The 21,481-nt window shown below is 31.2% G+C and overlaps 1 protein-coding gene across 3 annotated transcripts in view; it reads left to right on the top strand.

Moving 5' to 3' along the window:
* Positions 1 to 21,481, top strand: part of LOC145242163 (slit homolog 2 protein-like) — a 594,752-nt gene that overhangs the window by 489,452 nt on the left and 83,819 nt on the right. For all 3 annotated transcript variants that reach the window (XM_080105142.1, XM_080105141.1, XM_080105140.1), the window contains 6 exons: positions 3,965 to 4,128; positions 7,912 to 8,059; positions 14,249 to 14,323; positions 15,804 to 15,875; positions 19,775 to 19,846; positions 21,374 to 21,445. In XM_080105142.1, the coding sequence (XP_079961268.1) occupies positions 3,965 to 4,128; positions 7,912 to 8,059; positions 14,249 to 14,323; positions 15,804 to 15,875; positions 19,775 to 19,846; positions 21,374 to 21,445 (603 nt within the window). The remainder of the gene's footprint in view (positions 1 to 3,964; positions 4,129 to 7,911; positions 8,060 to 14,248; positions 14,324 to 15,803; positions 15,876 to 19,774; positions 19,847 to 21,373; positions 21,446 to 21,481) is intronic.

The following is a 21,481-nucleotide window of genomic DNA, read 5'->3' as shown; positions in this document are numbered from 1 at the left end:
TATATAATAATTTCAATGAATCGCTTCACAATAGAAATACTAACGAATAAAGTCACCGCTTCCGATAGCACTACGCCGGAAATTAGGAAGTACGTTCGCTGACTATAATCGAAATACCAGTCGAGGATTTGTTGTCGATAATCAGCCCATGTTCTGAGCCCCTTTCCCTGTCTGACTGAGGCATTCGCCTGGGTAGTACTGAGGAGGTTCGCCCTTCTTCTAGAACTTGCATCTCGGCTTTCAAGAGGAGTAAGTTCATTGCTTACTGCCCGAGGCGTCCTCACCGGGAAATCCCGAAAGGATTGTCCAGGCAATTTTTGCTAAGTCGGGACTTATTAAGGGACGCTGGCTTGATGCTCCTCTTGTGCTTCCTTAAGTTTCCGACCTTGTGTCACATCTTTCTGCGGTAGAAAGAAAGTACGTAATTACCTTTTTGCTAGACATTACCTCTTTTTGTAGGGTCGGTTTCTTTACAGATTATCTGATTTGTTATCATTATACCAACTTCCCAACAATTATCTTCTCCTGTGGAAGTACTGTAGTATATGTTCGTTATTATAACGATCCATCATATATAACCTGCTCTCTGGTGGATGGGAAGGATAGCGTAAAGCGGTTCCTAATTACACCCTCTAATCCAGGTAAACAAAAATATGCAATCGGGTAGTGAGTATATTTGGTAATTCTACATATATGGTAATTGGGTATATTTGATAATTTGGTATATTTGGTAATTGGGAAATTGGATATATTTGGTTATTGGTATATTTTGATAATTGGGTATATATGGAAATTGGATATATTTGGTTATTGGTATATTTTGTAATTTGGTATGTATGGTAATTGGGTATATTTGGTAATTGAGTATATTTGAGTATATTTGGTAATTGGGTATATTTGATAATTGGGTATTAGGTAATTAGATATATTTAGTAATTAGATATATTTGATAATTGGGTATGTATTGCAATTGGATATATTTGGTTATTGGGTATATATGGTAATTGGGTATTACAGTGATTGGATATACCTGGTAATCGGGTATATATGGTAATTGGGTATATTTGGTAATTGGGTATATATAGTAATTGGGTATATTTGGTAATTGGGTATATATGGAAATTGGGTATATATAGTAATTGGGTATATATGGAAATTGGGTATATATAGTAATTGGGTATATATGGTAATTAGGTATATATAGTAATTGGGTATATTCGGTAATTCGGTATATATGGTAATTCGGTATATATGGTAATTGGGTATATATGGTAATTGGGTATATATGGTAATTGGGTATATATGGTAATTCGGTATATATAGTAATTGGGTATATATGGTAATTCGGTATATTTGGTAATTCGGTATATATAGTAATTGGGTATATATGGTAATTGGGTATATTTTGTAATTGGCTATATATGGTAATTGGGTATATATAGTAATTGGGTATATATAGTAATTGGGTATATAAGGTAATTGGGTATATATGGTAATTTGGAACATATGGTAATTTGGTATATATAGTAATTGGGTATATACGGTAATTGGGTATATATGGTAATTAGGTATATATAGTAATTTGGTATATATGTTAATTGGGTATATATAGTAATTGGGTATATATGGTAATTGGGAACATATGGTAATTGGGTATATATGGTAATTGGATATATATATATATATATATATATATATAGTAACTGGGTATATACGGTAATAAGGTATATTTGTTAATTCGGTATATATAGTAATTGGGTATGTATGGTAATTGGGTATATATGGTAATTGGGTATATTTTGTAATTGGGTATATATGGTAATTAGGTATATATAGTAATTGGGTATATAGGAAATTGGGTATATTTGGTAATTGGGTATATTTTGTAATTAGGTATATATGGTAATTAGGTATATATAGTAATTGGGTATATATGGAAATTGGGTATATATGGTAATTGGGTATATTTTGTAATTGGGTATATTTTGTAATTGGGTATATATGGTAATTAGGTATATATAGTAATTGGGTATATATGGAAATTGGATATATATGGTAATTGGGTATATATGGTAATTTGGTATATTTTGTAATTCGGTATATATAGTAATTGGGTATATATAGTAATTAGGTATATATAGTAATTGGGTATATATGGTAATTGGTTATATATAGTAATTGGGTATATATGGTAATTGGGAACATATGGTAATTGGGTATATATAGTAATTGGTTATATATAGTAATTGGGTATATGTGGTTATTGAGGATAAACGCACATAATTAATTCCGTTTTAATTTTGAGGGTGTTTTTAGAGGTGAACTTTAACTTAAATAAATTACAGAAAGCTATTTTTCTCATATAAACATGTGGTTTATTCAAAAGATTAAATATTTTCATTTATAATTTAAATACAATTTATAATTTGAATACAATTTATAATTTGAATACAATTTATAATTTAAATACAATTTCGAACATATAGCCCCACGGCTCGCGCTTTTATGGCGTAACCTAGAGGTCCAATTTTCACAAACTTTACGTATTAAATTAAGCAGTAAATTAAACAATAACATATCCCCCACTAAAATGATTAAAAGCGGTTAAATCATACTAACGAGATGACAACTTGACAGATTCATTTCGTGAAATTATTCGTTCATCAAATATTTCAGTAAATTGATCGTACCATTTTTAATTTGTAAACGCTGCTCGGGTGTCAGTCTCTTCATGATGAATTGCAAAGCTAAGCGTAACTCAAAAATAATCAATATTTGCCAAATCTGCAATTTAATAAAGTAGAGTTGTCAATTTGAAGTTCGCCGTCTCTAAAAAAAAAGAACAACGATATGCAGGGTTGAACGATAAAGTTGTCGACCTAAAGAAAACAACACTACAGCTTTATTTTAAAACTTTTACTGAAAAAATCAATTTGGGTGACTTGATTACGTAGTAAAGCTGATATCTATTCAATGTAATTGCCTTCATCCTCAATTACCACCTCAATATGGGTCTGGAACTGGGAGCATGCCTTTTCAACAAGCGCTGGCAGAAGCTCGGCGAATACTCGGCGGATGGCGCCGATCAGGCTGGCTTGGGTGGTGTGGGAGGTCATGTTGGTGATGTTCTCGACGTATAACCAAACGAAGTCGCCCAGCGGGTTCAGGTCGAAGGAGGAGGGGGACAGTGAGAGAAGGGTGCAAGGTCATAGCACTCCTTAAGCCAATCTTGAGTCTTTTTGGATTAGTGGGGCGGCGGCAAGTCCTGCTGCCACACCCAGTGTCAGCCAGCGGTCATCTGATTACACCAGAAGAACACCACACTCTTCAGCACATCCAGGTTTGCTTTGGTGTTGACTTTCAAGCCGACTTTGAAGATGTGAGGTGGCGTGATGTGGCCCTCACTTGAAACCACATCAAAGACCATAACCGTGGCCGGAAACTTTGTTTTCATCATCCTGGGAACGTCCCTGTTATTTGTGATAATCTAGCAATGCATTTTAGGGGTGCTGGCAATGGTCCCATTGTCATAACTTTGATCGGTAGAGAGCATGAGTTGTACGGGGGCGCATCTCCGATCTCGCTCGTTAAATATTGTGTTACTTTCAGACATGCTAGAAGGTTCCTATTGCTCTTGGGATTTATAAACAACTAGCCAACTAGTAGATGGTCTGCAACAACAAAAATGGACTGTTTTAATCAAACGGAAATGAAATAATGTCGCCTTTTCTAGTGCGACAATTTTATTGTTCCATCTGTACAGACATACATGCATATGTGCGTGTGTTAGGTGATCATTCTAAGATCGTCTGTATTAAACGTTCAGCTTTGTTTCCTTGCTAATTCTTCGACCAGCGTTAAGCGTAATTTCCTGCATTGAAGCATGATACACTAGTATCTGTACGTATATAAAAGTAATTATGATTTATAATTTTATTTATATATATATATATATATTATACAGACATCTTGCTCGGAACCCATTCATCTGTGATTGTAATCTGCGATGGTTATCAGAGTATCTGCACAGCTACCCTGTGGAGACGAGCGGTGCTCGTTGCGAAAGTCCCCGGCGAATGAGACGGAAAAAAATTGGAAGTATTCGGGACACAAAATTTAAATGCAAAGGTCAGCATGATTTTTCTTTTTTTTTTTCTTTTTTTTTTTACTGACATACAAAAAAAAAATTTTTATCAAAATGTATTACATTATTTTGATTTTGTAAAATGTGTAAAATTTGAAGCTTAAGCTTAAGGGTTCTTCAGAAGGAATTGAAATCCAGATAATCTTGCTTAATTTATTTCTAATGGCTGCGAATCAAATTTACTGCGAATCTGATATATGTAGATTTTCGAATTGTAGATTGTGCCCATATCATATCATATTTTAGAGAAAGCAAAATTATAAAAATATTCATTAATTGATCTCTAATAACTACGGAAGGGGGGGGGCTTTCTAAAAGTACAGCCTCCTATTTTATAACTCAAAAAGCTGAAGATCTACGAAGACGAGAACGGCGCCATTAAAACGAGCGTCCCTTTTATGCTCAAGCAATAATTTTTCAACATACTTACCACTATTATCGCTGCATTTTTGTCAGCAATTCAACGACGCACCTCTGCTTCTGACGCACGTCCATGGCAGGGATTAGTTTCGTAAAATCTCACACCGTCAATATCTGCAACAGAGAGGTGGAACTTTCAAGTCATGAATCAGTTCAGTTATCATAACAATGCAATTAGCAATCTTCCTCTGATCCATTCAGGGGAAATAAAAGTAGGAGACATTACTTATGGAATTATTAACAATTGTATTATTAACAATTGACCAAAATCGGAATCTTCACGAAAAGGTTTCCTCCCTCTTCATAAAACTAAACTAAATATAGCCTACATTTACACTTAGCAGTGGTTCCAAAATTCATAATGATCGGTTAATTAGTTTAGTAATGAATTCCTTTCTAAAAATAATTTGTTCAGATCGGGTTTATTTTCAAACAAGCTGGTTTCGTCTGTTCACTATCGTTTCGCATTTTGATTTATGTTCACTACTTTAAATCGTTGAAACGAAACTAATGATGATACCATTCTTCATAATAATGAATCATTTCTCTCTCTCTCTCTCTCTCTCTCTCTCTCTCTCACACACTCTCTCTCTCTCACACACTCTCTCTCTCTCTCTCTCTCTCTATATATATATATATATATATATATATATATATATATAAAGGAGATAATTTCTTCATATATATATATATATATATATATATATATATATAAAGGAGATAATTTCTTCATATATATATATATATATATATATATATATATATATATATATATATATATATATATAAAGGAGATAATTTCTTCATATATATATATATATATATATATATATATATATATATATATATATATATGAAAAAATTATCTCCTTTTTATTATTAATGGTTATAGAAATTAAGTCCCTATAAAACTTCAGTTTTCATGCGTGATTTTCGAAGCGATCCGGACATACGTACATTTACTTTTATTATATACTAGCGGTGGTGAGCGACGTTGCCCTGTCGTAAAATCCGCTTAAATACGATATTTTAATTTATTTTTAAAAAATTGCAACTTAGGTGACATCAGCCAGAATGGAAACCGAAAGCAAAATTTATAAACAATAAATGGAGACAGACAGTCGTGAAATAATAACTAAAAGAAATGGAGGGGGTGGTAGGTGAGGTGCACTTTAATTTCAAAAACAAAAGATACAGTTAAAAACACGAAAATGCTGCGTCACAATGTAAAACGGATGGAAACGCGAAAATTAAAATTTAAAAAAAAAGAACGTGATTGTTGGACAGTTTAAAAAAGTTAAATATACCCGTTTTTATACTTACCATGGTAAGATAGGGTAGAAAAAACTTATCGTGTTATTAAAAAAAAAATGACGCGTATTGGACGCAAACTCGTAAAAGATAAGGCCATAAGTGAGCATGTTATCCATCGGACTACGATGACACAGATTTTGTAATTTAGCGAAACGATCGATCACGCATGCGCGGTTTGCAAACAGCGTCGAAAGCAAAGTTTTCAACTGACCCGTTCTTCAAACAAAACATTTCTACATGAAATAATTGACGATTTTTGTTTTTGTTTTTGTTTTTTTATGTGTCCAGAAATCGCTCTTTCTAACGATAGCCAGGCCGAAAGATGCGGATGACAAAAGTTTTTTTTAGTGAACACAAACACCACACACAGAGATGACTTTCTTTTATATAATAGACTACCCTGGGAGCCCGGCGTTGCCCGGGTGTTTGTAGATGTGTGTTGAGCAAAAAAAAAAAAGTGGTAGCAGGCAGGCAGGCTCGAACCCGCGATGCGAAGGCGGAAAAGAAAGTGAAAGAAAACCTGACATCTTACCGCAACGCTATGACGCGCCTGAAAATGTTAAGCGTTCAAATTTAGTGATGTCAATCAAAACGATGACTTGCCGAAATGTCGTTGCTTTTAAACCTTCCGCGAAGTTGATTTTTAATGTGGAGGGAAAACCAGCTCCTCCCAAAAAGTGGGGGGAACTCTGGCAGTATCCAAATGAATAGCAATTGTCTGATATGAAGGATTTCCCCCACATTGATCAAACCTAATTGACTCCAAAACGTCCCGCCTAGGAAAGTCAGGTAGATACCTTTGCTTCGATCAGTTTCGCTTTATTTATACGAGAAAGACAAACAAACACTGGAAACAGAGGAATTTTTTAAAACTCAATCAAAATAAAGATAGAGACGATGTCCGTTTGCAAATCGGAGATATCACGATCTAGGGAGTATAAGTAAACCTCTCTATAAATGTAACCGACGCGAGGTTACCCGGCGTTGCCCGGGTATTTAGAGGTGCGTGTGTTGGGGGGGGGTTAAATCAAAACAGAAGAATAAGCGAAGTAATAATTCTGTTTAAATATTATGAAAAAAACAAACGAACGTGATGCAAACGGACGATGTAAAAACAAAAACTAAAAAAAAGAAAACGCGAGCGTGATGGAAAAAAAACAAAAAAAAAACGAACGATGTTAAAACTTCTTTAACAATTCTGAAAAATAAAAACAAAAAAAACAGCGAACGGCGAAAAATAAGTGTGTGTGTGTGTGTGTGTGTGTGTGTGTGTGTGTGTGTGTGTGTGTGTGTGTGTGTGTGTGTGTGTGTGTGTTGGCAGGGGTGGATGGAAACTAAAAGTAATAACCCTGTTTAAATATTAAAAAAAAAAACGAACAAAAAAGTTTTAGGAAAAAGGTAAGCTCCAACCCAAAGCCTTGAGGTGAATAGTCTGATGACATAACACGACACCACGAAAGCAGTAACTTTAGAGGAGTCGAAAATAAGTGTTTATAAACCCAGGTGGTTTTCTAGGTCAAATGTCATTCCATAGCAGCCATAGCAGCAGCAGGAGCAGTAGAGAGAAAACTAATCCACAACGCGAATTTTGTAAGATAAAAGTCGCTGAAATAAAAGACTTTTACGACGTCGTTTCGTAAGTGTTACATATTATGATCTCGATAGCATATAAAAAGTTATAAGAACTAGTAACCTCCCGCGAATCCCGGCGAAAAAAAAAGCCTTTTCCGAACATACAGAAAAAGTGCACACGCATGCATACATACATACATACATACATACATACATTTTCGCTTTTATATATATAGATAATAATAGATGACTAGCAGAAGAGGTCGTAACTCTGTATTCATTCACACGAGTCTATAACCACAAATACGATCATAACTCTTATTTTCTTGCAACAAATATAAATGATATAGACTAAGTTTGCGTTCCTTGATTTAGTTGTGAATTCAACCGTTTAACCTTTTTTTTTTAAACTATCGTCGTTTTACTTCTTTTTATTTTATTTCATGTTATTTTAAATAAAGGTTCCGAACACCAGAGAACAAAATATGGAAACTGCGTAACAAATCGGGACTGTCCTCGTGATTGTGATTGTTCCGGAACTATTGTTGATTGCACCGGTCGCAGTTTAACTAAAATACCTGACATGATACCTATGTATGTTACTGAGCTGTAAGTAAACTTTCAAATACTTTTTTCTATTTCATCTTTGTCCACAAATAAAATATATATGAGAAGGATGTTGTTGTTTGCATAGTGTGAAAGGAGTTGTGTTTGACGGCTATATCAATGCGGTTCGTAGGAAACACCGTGGACATGAGTTAGCATATAGAAGAATAATGACAATATTAAACGCAATATAATTGAAAATTATTGAAAATTCCTTCTAATATTGCCATTACTCTTTTATAAACTAATTCGTGCCCACGGTGTTTCCTAAGAACCGCATTGATATAGCCGTCAAACACAACTCCTTTCACACTATCAATTACTATTCACTTTATTATTATGGAGACAATTTTCTATCAATTAGGTTCAATATAAACCTAATATATATATATATATATATATATATATATATATATATATATATATGACATTGATAGAATTCAGATAAAAAATCCTAAAAGATATTACCTGAAGTAATACTTTCAAGGTGATCCTAGCCAAAAAGGAAAAGCTCAATATTTAAGAATAGAGCAATAAATAAGTTTGGTGGTTAAATTTTAAATTCTGAAAAAACAACATATAGACACATATATTCGAATTAAGAATTTATTGTTTGACAAAAGGAATATATAGAAGGGGGTATGTTAATTTCCTTTTCGGATTATTTTGCTATTTTGCTACCCATACTATTGATTTCGAGGTCCATTGCATACATAACTCAATGCTCAAATTCTATTACTCACGGGATTAATTACAATGGAATAGTATATCCACCCAACATCGGATACACTTTGTCAACACCGAGAAAGCTTCTGGACTGCATCAACCAACACCCACTCAACGCACCAACGAATACGGCTGCCCCGTATACCTTTCGAAAAATCAATAAGGAGCAATACGCTTTCGCTATATGGGAATATTACCTTCTCCCCTGGACCTATTTTCTACCTACCTGGATTTATAACCCCGAAGGGCATTGTACTCCTTCTGATAATGGACTGCCCAGGTTGTATCAACGTCTCTATTCGTATAATTTTTTTCCATATAATTTCCTATATATAATTATCCACAACCACTCAAAGAATTATTTTCAATAATTGTGCTGAAAAGCAAAATAAGCGTCCATTCACAGCTGAACATTTTGCTAACCGCATTTCATTTTCTCTGATGATATGAATCATTATTGAAAATCCATGGATTAAGGATATTAACATAACCCCTTCTATATATTCCTTTTGTCAAACACTAAATTCTTAATTCGAATATGTGTCTATATGCTGTTTTGTCAGAATTTAAAATTTAATCACCAAACGTATATATATATATATTTATTTATATATATATATTTAATCACCAAACGTATATATATATTTAATCAATAATATATATATATATATATTTAATCAATAATATATATATATATATTTAATCAATAATATATATATATATATTAAATCACCAAACGCAGATATATATGTATATATATATGTATAAATATATATGTATATATATGTGTGTATATGTATATATATGTGTATATATATGTATATATATGTGTGTGCATATGTATATATATATGTATGTATGTATATATATGTATGTATATATATATATGTGTGGTTGTATATATACATGTGTATATATATGTGCATATATATACGTATATATGTGTGTATATATATGTATATATGTATATATATGTGTGTATATATATGTGTATACATATATGTATATATATATGTATATATGTGTGTATATATATGTGTGTATATATATATATTGTGTGTATATATATGTGTGTGTATATATGTGTTTGTGTATATATATGTGTGCGTGTATATATATGTGTATATATATGTGTGTGTATGTATATATATGTGTATATATAGATGTGTGTGTGTATGTATATCTATATATATATATATGTGTACATATATGTGTGTATATATATGTGTATATATATGTACATATATATATATGTACATATATATATGTACATATATATATGTACATATATATATATGTACATATATATATATGTACATATATATATATATATATGTACATATATATATGTACATATATATATGTACATATATATATATGTACATATATATGTACATATATATATGTACATATATATATGTACATATATATATGTAAATATATATATGTACATATATATATGTACATATATATATATGTACATATATATATATATGTACATATATATATATATGTACATATATATATATGTACATATATATATATGTACATATATATATATGTACATATATATATATGTACATATATATATATGTACATATATATATATGTACATATATATATATGTACATATATATATGTACATATATATATATATGTACATATATATATATGTACATATATATATATGTACATATATATATATGTACATATATATATGTACATATATATATATATGTGTACATATATATATATATATGTGAACATATATATATATATATGTGTACATATATATATATATGTGTACATATATATATATGTACATATATATATATATGTGTACATGTATATATATATGTGTACATATATATATATATATATGTACATATATATATGTGTGTACATATATATATATATGTACATATATATATATGTACATATATATATATATGTACATATATATATATGTACATATATATATATGTACATATATATATGTACATATATATATATGTACATATATATATGTACATATATATATATGTGTATATATATATACATATATATATACATATATATATATATGTACATATATATGTATATATATATGTACATATATATATATATGTACATATATATATGTATATATATATGTACATATATATATGTATATATGTACATATATATATGTACATATATATATATGTACATATATATATGTACATATATATATGTACATATATATATGTACATATATATATGTACATATATATATATGTACATATATATATATGTACATATATATATATGTACATATATATATATATATATATGTACATATATATATATGTACATATATATATATATGTACATATATATATATGTACATATATATATGTACATATATATATATGTACATATATATATATGTACATATATATATGTACATATATATATGTACATATATATATGTACATATATATATATGTACATATATATATATGTACATATATATATGTACATATATATATGTACATATATATATATGTACATATATATATATGTACATATATATATATATGTACATATATATATGTACATATATATATGTACATATATATATATGTACATATATATATATATGCACATATATATATATGCACATATATATATATGTACATATATATATATGTATATATATATATGTACATATATATATATGTATATATATATATGTACATATATATATATGTACATATATATATGTATATATATATGTACATATATATATGTATATATATATATGTACATATATATATGCACATATATATATGTATATATATATGTACATATATATATGCACATATATATATATATATGTACATATATATATGTACATATATATATATGTACATATATATATATGTATATATATATATATGTACATATATATATATATATGTACATATATATATATATGTACATATATATATGTACATATATATATATATGTACATATATATATGTACATATATAAATATATATATATATATGTACATATATATATATATATATGTACATATATATATATATATGTACCTATATATATATATATATATATATATATGTACATATATATATATATATATATATATGTACATATATATATATATATATATATATATATATATGCATATATATGACACTTGGGTGCCATTATGATAAAAATATATACAAATACGTAAACCTTTTTATCAATTATTTTTTATCGCATATTTTTTCAAATAACTATGTTTATTTCAAATAAATACGTTATAGATTTTGTCAACCTATTTAGATTTGTTTTAATGTATTCATTTACAGCAACATTTGTTTTAATGTATTCATTTACAATATTTTTTTAATGTATTCATTTACAGCAACATGTTTTTAATGTATTCATTTACAGCAACATTTGTTTTAATGTATTCATTTACAGCAACATTTTTTTAATGTATTCATTTACAGCAACATTTTTTTAATGTATTCATTTACAGCAACATGAAGAATAAACAATGAATGTGTCACATTTTTTTACAGTTTTATCAGTTTCAAAAAGGTGAATGCGCAACAAAAAATAGTTTTACAGTTTTAAAATGTGAATATTTCACATATATTAAAAAACATTAAATTCAAACAACATGATAAGTACGGACCCAGTAGATAATATAAATAAAGTATATTTTAAAGAAAAAAGTAATTATATTTGAAACAACAAAAAAGAAAACGTTTGAAAAAATATATTAACAAAACCGAAAGTATTGTATCCATTTAATTTATAGTTATTTAAAAAGATATTCGATGAAAAAAAAGTAATTGATAAAAAAAAAGTTTACGCATTTTTATATATTTTATTTATAAGGGGGTGAAAAAAAATAAACATAGAATATATTTGAAAATTGTACCTATTTTGTATCTATTTTGTGCTTCCATACCTCAATTGAGAGACGTGGGTGCCAGCTTCCGGTGTGTTTGAAAGTTAGGCTCTCCCTTTATGCACAATTACCAGTTCTCGGTAGAATTCTGTTCACAAAGCCTTTCTATCACAATGCTGAATTCTTCGATAATGATAGATACATTTTTTTTTCATTTATCACATTTTGTATTACCCTCAAAACGATTCACTATTAGTCAAATTAATAATAAAAAATCTCTAAGGTCCCAGCCGTCTTTTCACTTTTCTAGTCGGGATCTTCTCTCGTCTTTTTCTATCCTCCTTGACCCTTCACGACTATTCAGTGTGGCTTTAGTCTCCAACTAGAGTATGTTATTAAACTCATAGGTGATAACGTGGCAAGTATTACTACTGTGCTTGGGATTAATAGCAATATTCCTCGTATACAGTTGGTCCTGGGTATGACCTTAAACTATATCCGTTGGTGAGGCCCCAGCTTGCGGGCTTTGGGGAGTGTGGAGCCCTCCTTTAATTGCTATTGCTCCCAGGTCCACTCTGACCCGAACTGGTAGTACTTGTTAGGGTCCCAACTATGGGTTAAATAGAAACCGACCTTAAAAAATTGCTCTTCAAAATCACTGGATTCGGCATTAAATAACCTGAAAAGGGTTGATATGCCGTAAAACAAAAACAACCAACCAATCTCATATACAGTTAAATTTCATATTCAGGGTCTGCTATTTAATCTGCAGATGCAACTCTAACAGGTATTAACGCTCGGTTAATGGTGAATCTGAGAGTAATAGCTACCTAGGGATTGACTCCCCATTCCTCAAAGTCCCTGGACTGGGGTCTATACATTGGGTGTGGTTTTATATATAAGACTGTTTAGGGTAAAGGAATTTTTATTTTAAAACCAGCGAGGGGTACCCGGCGTTGCCTGGGTGTTTTTTTTGGGGGGGGGGGGTTAAAAAAAGTATGTATGAGGATCGAACCCGAACTGTTGAGGCAAAGTTGTAAATTAATGTTAACCATTGCCCCACCGCGAGATGCTAACGGAAACACGTTTGAATTTATTTAATTAGTTGGATTTAGCAAGTGCCCGTTTTAATGAGTTAATGAGGTCAAGTTTGACTGCGGGATGGTATTCATTTACTGCCACCCCCACGATGTTATAGGAAAAAGGCTAACCCACATGCGGCGAGCGACAAATCTTGAATGTTTATCTTCCCGAAATCGACCAAATTAAATAGACAAGCGAGCTTCGTTGTTAACTGTGAGATATTACGATTTGTATGTGATATAAAAAGTTTTAAAAAGTTGTGAACCGACCGACCGCTTCTCTGAAAGAAGCCTTTTGTAGACACACAGAAAAAGCGAACACACACACACATACATTTTCGCTTTTATATAGATATTCTAATTGATCTTAAAATGTCTTTTAAGCTCTTTTTCTCAAGTAGTTTAACGCTTTGTATGGATTGATGTTCATAAAAAACTAATTATATTTTTCTTTCCTTTTTATGTTGTAGAAAACTTGTTAACAATGATATTACGAGGATCGAAACGAACAGTGTCTTAAAAAGACTACCAAATCTACAGATTCTGTAAGTCTCTCTCTCTCTCTCTCTCTCTTAAATTTCTAATATTTCGAGGTACAGCCTCTTTATCAAAAGTGATCATACAACATGCGTATAATGTTAGCAGATAACTTACATATAAGATTATATTCACTTTTCACAAGAGTGCACTGACCTACACACTACAAATTCAAGAAAAATAGTGAAAGAAGAAAATTATTACCTACAGATCCGAAAACACTATGTATTGTCCTACTATAGTTTTTTCTTTTATTTAATTTTCCAGCTTTTTAACACACACACACACACACACACATATATATATATATATATATATATATATATATATATATATATATATATATATATATATAAACGATAGTCTAAAAGTAAAGCCTCCTAATGGATATTAAACAGATTTCTTATTGTCGCGTTGTACACTTTTTTTTAACGGTGTCGTTACATTTTAACGAACTCAACACGTTGTAGACTCCGTCTCAAGCTAACAGAAAAAGCGAAAAAAAAAATATGACTCACTTTTTTTTAACAAGAGCCTTCATATCCAGTATTTCCAACAACGAATTTTTTTTCTAAACATTCAAACTGTTTATTTCTCCTTCTCCAGTCGCGTGTGACAGTTTGTCTCTGCTGCGACGTCAGCCATATGTCTCGAACAAGTTCTTCTCACGTCACGTTTCGCCCCCCTCCTCCTCTTCTCCGAACACCTGCGTCCTTTTATCTCCACTGTTACGTCACTTCGCGCAGCCGGCTTGGTCATTTGCATGCGTCGTTTTCTTTTTAAAGACAAACAACATTATTTTATATTAAAAAAATAAGCTGTATTTATCCGAAATTTCCCGGGATTATATCGATTTTTTCCTTTCTTATCTTTTAAATTAACCACACCTCTTAAAATTCTCATTTTATTTTTTCCGTTGAACATTGTTGCAAAGAAACGTAAACAGATTTTCGCTATATATTGTCATATAATCCCGGGTAACACTATGTCGGGTCAGCTAGATCATGTTATAAACTCTTGCGAAATGTTTGCATTTTTATATGTATTCATAATTAGTATTTGGATGATTAATTGGATTCCGGAATCGGAAAAGTCGAAATTTTTAATTCTTTTAATTATCTTTTTTTTTTCTTTTTTTTTTTGTTTAAAGCAAAATCCTTCACTGCTGATAGTAATGATAAAATAATAAACATTTATTGATTTTAAATTACCAAAAAAGTTAAAATCTATGAATCATCCCCTCCCAACAGGGGTGCCTTTGCGTTTGAGAAAATATCTGCACATTTAACATGTGTTTTTATGGTAATCGGGAAAAATAATAATATTTACAAATTTATAAAAAATCGGAATTGGGAATTTAGTACGGAATCGGGGATTGTATCGGAATCGAGAAAAATATTGGAATCGTCCCATCACTATTCATAATGAACGGCTCTTCGTGTTATAAATATACCTATTGTTAACAGCATTCTAATTTTCTTTTCGCAGAGATTTTAAAAACAACAAAATATCAACCATCGAAGATGGTGCACTAGATGGTTTGGAAAAATTACAAGAACTGTAAGTATTGTGCGACAACTCCACCGTTTATATTCTATTATATGGAATATTAAGTCATACAATAAACTGAAAGAGACTAGTAAAAATAAGTACACAGAAACACACCATTAAAGCTGAATCAAGATATTTCGATCGAATCTATCGACCATATTCATTTGGCGTAAAGTTTAAACCAAGTTAATATGGTGGAACGAATCGACCGAAATATCTTGATAATCTTGATAATATACTTATGCTTTTATTTTTACTAGCTTATTGCCATGCTTATCCACTATTCCATAAACTGATATACAGTGTTATTTGAAATTTTCATTTTATATTTTACATTATCTTGCATAGAAGATGAAAATGATTAATAAAAATATGTGTCATCAATGTTTTATGGTAAATATTTGTCTGTGTTTTATTTTCTATATGTCTCATCAAATTTAATATTTGATCCTGGTCAGTATTTTATTTCTTACATTATTTGTATTATTCGTACTACTGTTCTCAACATGGATGCTATTCTCACAACGTTTCAGTCGATGTAAGCTCCGACCTTCTTCAGATGTGTCTTTAGAACTCGGGAATCTGTAATAAATTGCAAACGGGGTGCTTTAATCCACGAGGATAATCTACTTTTGTTCTGTTGGTCATGACCAGATAGAATCCTCGAGTACGTCGTAATTGTTCTATTACTGCTTATACTGAGGATTGAACATTCAACCCAGAGAAGACAGCCATTTTAAACCGATTCTTACGCTTTTATCTATTGCATCGTTAGTCCTGTAGAGAATAACATCCAATATGATTATAGTAGTCCGAATTATAGAAATAATGCAAACTAGCTGGACCTGTGGAAATTCCACAGGGGTCTCATTGATATGTAATATATGTTGGCATTCTGTAGATGTTCAGCGTAAATGAAAACCCTCTGATATTATTGTAGCTCTTTTGTTAAAACTGCAAAGGTATTTATTCAAGCTAGCAGGGACCCCTGGCGTAGCCCGGTCGTAAAGTACGCTTAAATATGATATTTTAATTCTTGCAGATTTCGTATATATTATTATATAGAGTTAATGTTCTGTCGATTTTTATATATTATGAAGTTGCGATTTCAAAAATAAAAGATATACATTTATATGACTTGGGTGCATCAGCTTAAATCGAAACCGAAACTAAAACTTATGAAAAAAAGTATATGTGTGTATTGAGTTCCTTCAGCTATAATCGAAACTGAAACCAAAACTTATGAAGAATTCTTGGTAAAAATATTTATTACAAGAAATGAAAGTCCATAACAATTAAGCGACAGTCACTCGGATGTAAACGTGGCACACAGAATAAATAACACACACGCTATCATATTAATATATAGATTCGTCATCCTTATCTACAAACTTGCAAAACAGTCTGTATGTTTTATTAGTCATTAAGGAAAGCGAAGTAGTCCTTCTTACTCTCACAGTCAAAAATCCTAATACTGTCACCCAAATCACTGAGAACTAATTTAATAGCAGATACACTTCCTTTTTTAATTTTTCATCTATAAAAAAAGAGAAAAAAATGATTTGCCCTTTTCACTTTCTCCCTTTTATTCGGTTTCCTTTCGTTAACCGATTTGCAATTCAAAGAGCAATAGGAAGGTGAAAGAAAAAGAAAGTCTTTTATATGCATAATTATTTATTTAATAGCGTCAACGTTTCGTGCTTAACCCTATGGATCAATCGGTTAGCATGCAGTATTTAGAGACGGTCTTTGAGTTCGAACCTCACCCGAGACATAATTATTTGCATTAACTGATTTTGTACAAAAAGAAACTTAAACATTTTCCATTGCATATGGTAAGCAGATTGCATAGTTTTACGTGTAGTCGGTTCCACAATTTACGTTATTTCCGGAAGTTGGGGCATCACCACCACCCCACCGGGCGACGCCGGATAGTCTTGCTAGTGTTATAAAAAATAAAAAAAAACTCCTATCCTATATTGATTTAAAATTTTAAGCAAAAACGATACGAAATGTTCTAAAGTTTTAACGATTTTCGCAGACATGTTTTCGTTTTTGTTGCTGTTGTTGTCACTGTTTCCTGTCGCTATGTAATCACTTCCTCCACACGCGTCTTGTATTTTAATGACGTAATTGTTTAAGTGATTTTTTTCTTTCTATCATAAATAATTATCTTAAAAGGTGAAGCATTTAAAACATGATGCCAGTTTAACATTATGCTGACATCTGAAAAATGCAGGGTGAACTAACAAATTAAACGAACTGCTAATCTATGCAGTCCGGGTCCAGTTAAATATCTACATCGATCTTCAAAACATTTTCCGACAAAATTAGTCGGATTAAATTCTCGAGAGGCTCTAGGATTCCTATTAAAATCCAATTACGATTTTACAAAATTATATTATTAAAAGAAATGTTATTTACTTTGTAAAAAGCAATTTCCTTTTTCTATTTTTTCTTTTTTTTTTTTTTTTTAACGTAATCTATTTCTATATAACAAAAGTAAAGTACGTTTTTATATATTTATTTTACAGGATTCTCCTCCAAAGTAACCGATCATTGTGAATTTGAGAACACAGCTGATAGGCGTAAGGGTCGTAATGTAGGCTATGTTAAATTTAATTTAGTTTTGTGCCAAATGGGTAAAACGGAGGTGGAAATTCTTTGTAAATTTGTAGATTTATTTTTTGTAACATTTTAACGATAAATATTAGACATCCATTAATAAATATTAGACATCCATTAATAAATATTTCCTCAATTTTTGTTTTAGTTTTGATTAAAGGAGAGTTGAAGATAAGAGTTAGTGAGATTTTTTTAAGGGTGGTGTTTGCTTGTTTGTTTGTTTTTCAGTCCGATGTTATACCATTATTATGGAAGGATAGAGAAATATGCTTAATTAACAGGACGATTCGACTCATATTTGTTTTCATGATGTAGTCTATAGAAAAACATTCCCGCGGTAACGTGTTCTACATGTGGTAAATGTTTATGAAGAAAAATCGGGTTGATTTTAGATACACGGAGGAAGAAAGGATAGTTTTGTTTCTGTTGTTGTTGTTGTTGTTGTTGTTGTTGAGAAAGTTTTATGACAGGGGCAGTGATTGAAGCTAAGTCGATCACATATTATGTAAATAGGGGAAGACTAACAACGTCTACTCTTTGAGAAACGAGATGTAAGAAAGTGCAAGAGATCCTAGATAGCGAAGTTGATTTTATACTCTCCGAAGGCAGGAAAGAGTCCTCTAAGCAGCACATCCGTGTACGTGGCAGCAGTACTCCATTTTGAGCCGAATTAATTGTTCAATAAATTCCTTAACAGTTAAAACTAGCAGGAGTACCCAGCGTTGACTGTGTGTTCGTAGGTGTTTGTGCTCAATAGATTTGATGGACACACCTGGAAAGTGCTCCGTAGATTTGATAGGCACACCTGAAAAGTACTCCGTATATTCGATAGGCACACTTGAAAAGTGCTCTGTCGATTTGATAGGTACACCTGAAAAGTACTCAGTAGATTTGATAGGCGTACCTGAAAAGTGCTAGGAAGATTAGATAGGCACACCTGAAAAGTATTCAGTAGATTTGATAGTTACACTTGGAAAGTGCTCTGTCGATTTGATAGGTACACCTGAAAAGTACTCAGTAGATTTGATAAAAGCACCTGGAAAGCGTTCAGTCGATTTGATAGGCACACCTGAAAAGTCTTCAGTAGATTTGATAGGCACAGCTGAAAAATACTTAGTAGAGTTGATAGGCACACCTAGAAAGTTTTCAGTAGATTTGATGGGCACACCTGGAAAGTGCTCAATAGATCTGATCGACACGCATAGAAAGTACTCAATAATTTTATTTTATTTTATAATCTTTTCTTTGCTTTTAACTCGTTTGCTTTTCTTTCCTTTCCACAGAATCCTTACTTACAATAAACTAAACAAAATTAGTTCATCAACGTTTCGTGGATTAACCAATCTGATGATCCTGTGAGTATTTATTATATATGTGTGTGTGTGTGTGTGTGTGTGTGTGTGTGTGTGTGTGTGTGTGTGTGTGTGTGTGTGTGTGTGTGTGATACATATATTTTGGACATACCTTCATGCGCCGTTGATCTTGTCCATCTGGAATTCATCTTGTTCTTCCAAAAACACTGGTTGGTTTTATATTGTTTTTATTCACTTTCCCGGTGTCGATCGCAGAAGAATGGAAAGTGAATATATTTGCTTGCGTGGGTAATTCTAGGTCTCTATTTTGACACACGTCAGCTCCCTTCCCAGTGAAGGGGAAAGGGACGACCTGTTAATCGTCCGCTCTGCTCAACGTCCGAATTCCAACTCCCATGTCATCTCCAGCTAACCTCATCACATGGTAACATACACGTAGATCCGATCAGCTTCCAGTAAACTTGTCTATGATATGATTATACCATGTTTTGACAGTCTTTCAACGTTCTTCACATTCATCTCTCCAGATAGATAGATAGATAGATAGATAGATAGATCGAGACGGATAGATACAGAAATAGATAGATAACTAACAAATGCTTTCTTGTTTCGACCTATTACCTAACATTAACGTGAATGTGTTTAAGTGCATATATAGATATGTATGACGCGTGTGTTCGTCTAGTGTTCTCTATTTTGTGATCGTCCCTTGTTCTTCTATTGTTCCTCGAGTTGATGCGTGTACGACATTTATGACAGTGTTTATATCATTTATGATCGTCTAGTGTTCTCGTGTTTGTACGTGTCGATATATTAGCATTTTAACAACGGGCATATAACATTTACAACAGACGTTACAACAAAAAGGGACGGATAACAGTTCCATGGGGGTTTAACATCTGGGTAATCGGAGAAATATCCCTGGTTCATCTTTGGTTTTGTTTTGATGGAAAGCGCAAAGAAAATTCAACCCAAAGGAACAAACTAGTATCGGGTTGTATTTCCGGCAACTTTTATTTCCATAAATGTTTCCTCTTTTAAAGTTGCACGCTGGTCATTGGAGTGTTCGGGGCCATTACGACCTGTTTGCTCGGATGATTGTCTCCAAACGACGACGAAACCTTAACTGAAAACTGTACGGGTCTCAAAATCCATCCTCCTTTCATGACGTCATTAATGCACGTAGCATTACATGACGTCATTAATACACGTAGCATTAAAGATCACCCGACGTTTTTAAATAATTAATAAATAAGAAATAAGAAATAAATAATATAATAATAATAATAATAATAATAATAATAATAATAATAATAAAATAATAAATAAATAAGAAAGAAATTCCCAAATTTGTCAGCTAAAATTCCTCTGTTTGATAACATTCCAAAGTTATTTTAAATAAACATTTTATTCTAAAATGCCTATTTTACCTGACAATTCCATTTAGACTATGAAACGCAATTATTATTATAATCAACTAGTTTACTTTTCGGCGTTTCTCCGGAACCAACAATTTAACATCAATTTTGCTGATTCTTTCCTTTTTTTGTGTCACTTTTATCTATACAGGAAACTTGCATCAAATCGAATTAGTTGCGTGGATAATGAAACATACAATATGATGCCAAACCTCCGGTTTTTGTAAGTATTGCTTTTGTTTTATTTTCTTTTGTTTTG

Source organism: Euprymna scolopes, chromosome 21 (genome assembly GCF_053919585.1).
Source record: "Euprymna scolopes isolate OS-2025 chromosome 21, ASM5391958v1, whole genome shotgun sequence".
Taxonomy (NCBI): Eukaryota; Metazoa; Mollusca; class Cephalopoda; order Sepiida; family Sepiolidae; genus Euprymna; species Euprymna scolopes.
The sequence above is the reverse complement of the archived record's forward strand: the minus strand, read 5'-3'. Positions and strand labels throughout refer to the sequence as shown.